This window comes from Acanthopagrus latus, chromosome 14, assembly GCF_904848185.1.
Source record: "Acanthopagrus latus isolate v.2019 chromosome 14, fAcaLat1.1, whole genome shotgun sequence".
NCBI lineage: Eukaryota > Metazoa > Chordata > Actinopteri > Spariformes > Sparidae > Acanthopagrus > Acanthopagrus latus.
Window position 1 is genome coordinate 2,730,024 of NC_051052.1, and position 5,000 is coordinate 2,735,023.

Here is a 5,000-nt window from a genome sequence, read left to right on the forward strand (position 1 = left end):
TACAAATTCTGAATGAAGGTCATTAGAAATGCCGTGCATTCTGGCTGAGTGTTGGATGACCCGGTCAAATAAGTTGGCCAAGGAGAGGGCATGGCACCCAGCTTGGGCGTTGGTACAGATGGGTGCTGCGCCCACACCGAGCAGTCTGCTGCAGAACAACAGATAGACCAACACCACCCACACAACAGACACTAGGAGAGATAAAAGACCAAGAGAACAACAAAGAAACATGATAAAACTAAATATTGTTGCATTGAACAAAGTTATTGGGTTCATCTGAATCATATCTTATTATTAAGAATCTGGTGTAACTGAGAGACAGTCATGGGCACTACTGAAAAAGAGCATTTGTGTTTGTTTTGGGGATGTTTTAAGATGATAAAATAAATCAAGGAATGAATGAAATAAAGAAACATAATGATAGTGACTAGAAACAGAAGAGGATTCATGCATAAAGAGGACAGACAGTCCTAGATTTTCCTTTTAGTAAGTTCTGAAATAGTTACCGGGTCCGATGCTTCCAGGCATTCTGTAGGGCTTGAAGGAGCTCCTGTCTCAGAGTAGAATGTGCAGAAGGTGCACACGCTTGTCAATTCAAAGACCCCTGCAGCTTCATATGAGGGTCCCTCAATGACCATTTCCCTCTTACACTTTAATATCCAAGAGAAAGAGGGAGGGAGGGAGGAGAGAGAGAGAGAGAGAGAGAGAGAGAGAGAGAGAGAGAGAGAGAGAGAGAGAGAGAGAGGGCGGTGTTAGGAAATATATGTGTGTACATACATATTTACATGATGCATATAATATAATTTCTCATGTCTGGACCTCCTTAAATCATAACTGACTACCCCTGTACACTTTCATTTTGTTACTCTGTTTCAAAGTAGCATTTACAAAATTGTTAAATTCATTTGGGCAGAGCATGCAGGGCAGAAAAGACACCAACAAGATCAGCAGGATCATCAGGAAGGCTGGCTCCGTCCTGGGGGTCCAGCTGGACTCCTTGGTGGAGGTGTCTGAGAGGAGGATGCTGTGTAAATTGCACAGTATCCTGGACAACAATGCTCACCCTCTCCACCAGGTGCTAACCACAAGCAGAAGCACCTTCAGCAACAGACTCATTCCCCTCCGGTGTAACACAGAATGCACAGAAAGTCTTTTCTTCCTGACTCTACAACTCATCTACCTCTGGTTGCTAGTGGGACAGTGGAGACACCGTGCCCTGAACAATGTCACTTTAGCAGTTTTTAACCAATTCACTTTATCACTTCATTTAGTTGTATTGTATCTTAATTAATTTCTGCTGCTACAATTTTCATCACTTTAAACAGTTACCACTAGACCCAATCGCTCCTCATTACTCATTTAGGTTGTTCTTATTTTATTTCGATTTTGCGCTGCATATTGTTGTATATTGAATATGGAGTAACTGTTTGATTTATGTTAAGTTAGCCTCTATTTTATTTTTATCTTACGCTTGTCTATTCAAAGGCCCCTGCAGCTTCATATGAGGGTCCCTCAATGACCATTTCCCTCTTACACTTTAAGAGAGGGAGGGACAGTGTGTGTGTGTGTGTGTGTGTGTGTGTGTGTATATAGACCATGATTTCATTTGTAGAAGCATTAAAAGAGGAAATCATCCAAGAGGTGTATATTTAGGCACATATTTAAACAAAAGGATGTATTCTTTTTAAAGGCACTGTATAATTCTGTGCCAGTGCCAGAGGTTATAAAATCTATACACCCTCTTGGTTGTTTTCCCCTTTTTATTGTTTCTAAGTTAATAATTAATGGCTGCACAGAATTATACAGTGCCTATAAAAAGTATACACCCTTTTGTTTTCTTTTGGCTTTTTTCATCAGTCCTTTTTCTGCAGTTCTACAACAGCTGATATTCTATATGTTAGAGGGAGGAGCCAGATAACGTAATTATTATTATTATTATTATTATTATTATTATTATTATTATTATTATTATTATTATTATTATTATTATTATTTATTACTATTATTATGTAAAATAACTTGTACTTGCAGTTCTAAGGCCCCTTTATGCCTATATCTCCAGTGTCTGTCTTGTGAAACTATTGCAATAAAGTAAGGCAGTCTGCAAGAGTGATGACATCATCAACTTATGACATCATTCCAACAAAGAATTATTGGACTGTCTGGAGCACATTTCAGTAGCTGACACTTAGGGTTCACTCAGCAGGCATCTTCAGTACCTATTATTATGTCTGTGCCCTTCAGCTTGAGAAAAGATAAACAGACGATTAAAAGATCAAGGAGCAATCCACACACAAATAGGCATAAAAGATTAGGTCGATGAGTAAGCTTCATATGAGCTCTGAATGATACTATAGGGCAGCAGTAAATAAATGTCATGTTGTTCAGGAAGCCAGTTGAATTACGTCAAGTAACTGTGACCTTGATGAGTCTCTCTCTGCTGTAGGCAGCTGACTCACCTGTCTATGATGGTCAGGCAACATCAGCTAGCAAACAGAACTATAGAAACTACAATATGTCACAGTTTCTGAAGATGTTTGTGCTTGGTTAATTGTTAAATGTTTAAAAAAAAAAAAAAGAAATCTAAAACATCGGCAGGAAATCCAGAGTGTAGGCTTTTAGAATCTTAGCCAAATTTAAAGATTTCTTCGTTAAAAAATAGAGATATAGTAATTTCTAGAATAGAATGAATTACTATATGGGGTCATTACTGAAGCAAATCCATTCACAAATGTCATTTGAGGGTTGTGAAATTATAATTATCAGCAGTAGTGCTAGTCATAGTGTTACAAATACTAGTTGCATTAGCTGTATTAATATTATTTGTTTCACCAGTGAATGTAGTGGCTACCAAGTGAATATGGTGTTTGCTTATAATAAGCACATTCTCAATTGTTGAAGTGAATTACATTGAAATATGGCAAAAGATAGTAATAGTACTTGGGAATTTGCCCCAAGCTAGAAAGGGAGACAAGGCATGTAATCTTTTTTTATCGAGTGTTTCCAAATTCATCATTTGTCTGATAAATCTCAATGCATTTTTTGTGAGAGAAAGTATATTAATTCTCCCCCATAGTGGTTTACTTGGACCAAAATACAGAGGCGGGAAATAAGTTTAAAGATATTTACTGCCACAGTAGAACTGTGACATTACCATCATCATCATCATTAGACCTTCTTCTCTAACATTTATTTTGATCGTCACATGGACCCAACATTTGATATTTCATCATAATTTTTAAATATACACATTATCTATAATTATGTATAATAATAATGAAATATAAACATTTCATCATCACTACAAAGGTAAACTCTATATCCTAGGTGTATGCTTTCTTCCCCAGAAGCAATGACAATGTAGCCTATAGTAATGACAATGATAACTGACAGCGATATTTAAAAACATTTCTGAAGTCATTTTTAAAATAATATTTTATTTGTGAGTAAATATCATGATTTAAAATACTTCAGTTGATACCATTATTGATTTTATTGCAGTATTGACAGATTGAAATGTAAAAAATACTTCTAGTGAAGTTTGTTTGTAAGCCCATACTAAATGCAAAGATGTCTCTCATTATTCCTGATCCTTTTCACAATGGTACTTAGATGTTTGTATTGGTACCAAGTAAGTATTTTATGAAATAAAACATCTATATGATTTACAGTCTGTAATGTAAAGTGTCTTTATCCAACTGGTTGACCAAAGTTGACAATCCTCTATCTATATCTATCTCTATATCCATATCTATATCTATCTCTATCTATCTCTATATCTATCTCTGTATCTCATCTATATCTATTTCTATCTCTATTTATCTCGATATCTATCTCTATCAATCTCTATATTTTTCTCTATATCTATATCTCTGTCTATCTCTATCTATCTCTATATCTATCTATCTATCTATCTATCTATCTATCTATCTATCTATCTATCTATCTATATCTATCTCTATATATCTCTATATCAATATCTATATCTATCTCTATATCTCTCTCTCTATATATCTATCTCTTTCTCTATATCTATATATCTCTCTCTATATCTATCTCTATCTATATCTATCTCTATATCTGTCTCTATCTATGTCTATATATATCTATCTATCTCTATCTCTATCTCTATCTATCTATATGAATCTATATGTATCTATCTCTATATCTATCTCTGTATCTCATCTATATCTATTTCTATCTCTATCTCTATTCATCTCGATATCTATCTCTATCTCTATCAATCTGTATATTTTTCTCTATATCTATCTCTATCTACTGTATATCTCTCTCTACCTCTCTCTATATCTATCTCTATATCTATAACTATCTTTATCTATCTCTGTACCTATATCTATCTATCTATCTATCTATCTATCTATCTATCTATCTATCTATCTATCTATCTATCTATTTCTCTATATGTATCTCTATCTATATTCATCTCTATATCTATTTCCATCTCTATCTCTATCTATCTATCGACCTATCTATATCTCTATTTCTCTATATGTATCTCTATCTATATTCATCTCTATATCTATTTCTATCTCTATCTCTCTATCTCTCTATCTATCTATATCTATCTCTATCTCTATCCCTATCTATCTCTATATCTATGTCTATCGCTATCTCTATATCTCTATCTCTCTCTCTATATCTATTTCTATCTATCTCTATCTCTATATCTATCTATCTATCTATCTATCTATCTATCTATCTATCTATCTATCTATCTATCTATCTATCTATCTATCTATCTCTTTATCTGTCAATCTATATCTATCTCTATATCTTTCTTTTTCTATCTATGTATCTCTATATCTATCTATATCTAGTTCTATATCTATCTCTATCTCTATTTATTTCTATATCTATTTCTATCTTTCGCTACATCTATATCTATCTCTATCTCTATCTATCTCTATTTCTTCACCTCAAACTAGCAATCAGCAGCCAGGAAAGTATGTGTTTTACACAGAAAATATCTCTATATCTAT

The 5,000-nt window shown here is 33.9% G+C and overlaps 1 protein-coding gene across 1 annotated transcript in view; it reads right to left on the reverse strand.

The window, feature by feature from the left end:
- Nucleotides 1-643, reverse strand: part of prl2 (prolactin 2) — a 3,257-nt gene extending 2,614 nt beyond the window's left edge. Inside the window, exons 1-2 of the mRNA XM_037122047.1 lie at nt 507-643; nt 4-191 (exon numbers count right to left, since the gene is read on the reverse strand). Of these exons, the coding sequence (XP_036977942.1) occupies nt 4-191; nt 507-528 (210 nt within the window). The 5' untranslated portion in view covers nt 529-643. The remainder of the gene's footprint in view (nt 1-3; nt 192-506) is intronic.
- Nucleotides 644-5,000: the final 4,357 nt, after the last annotated feature.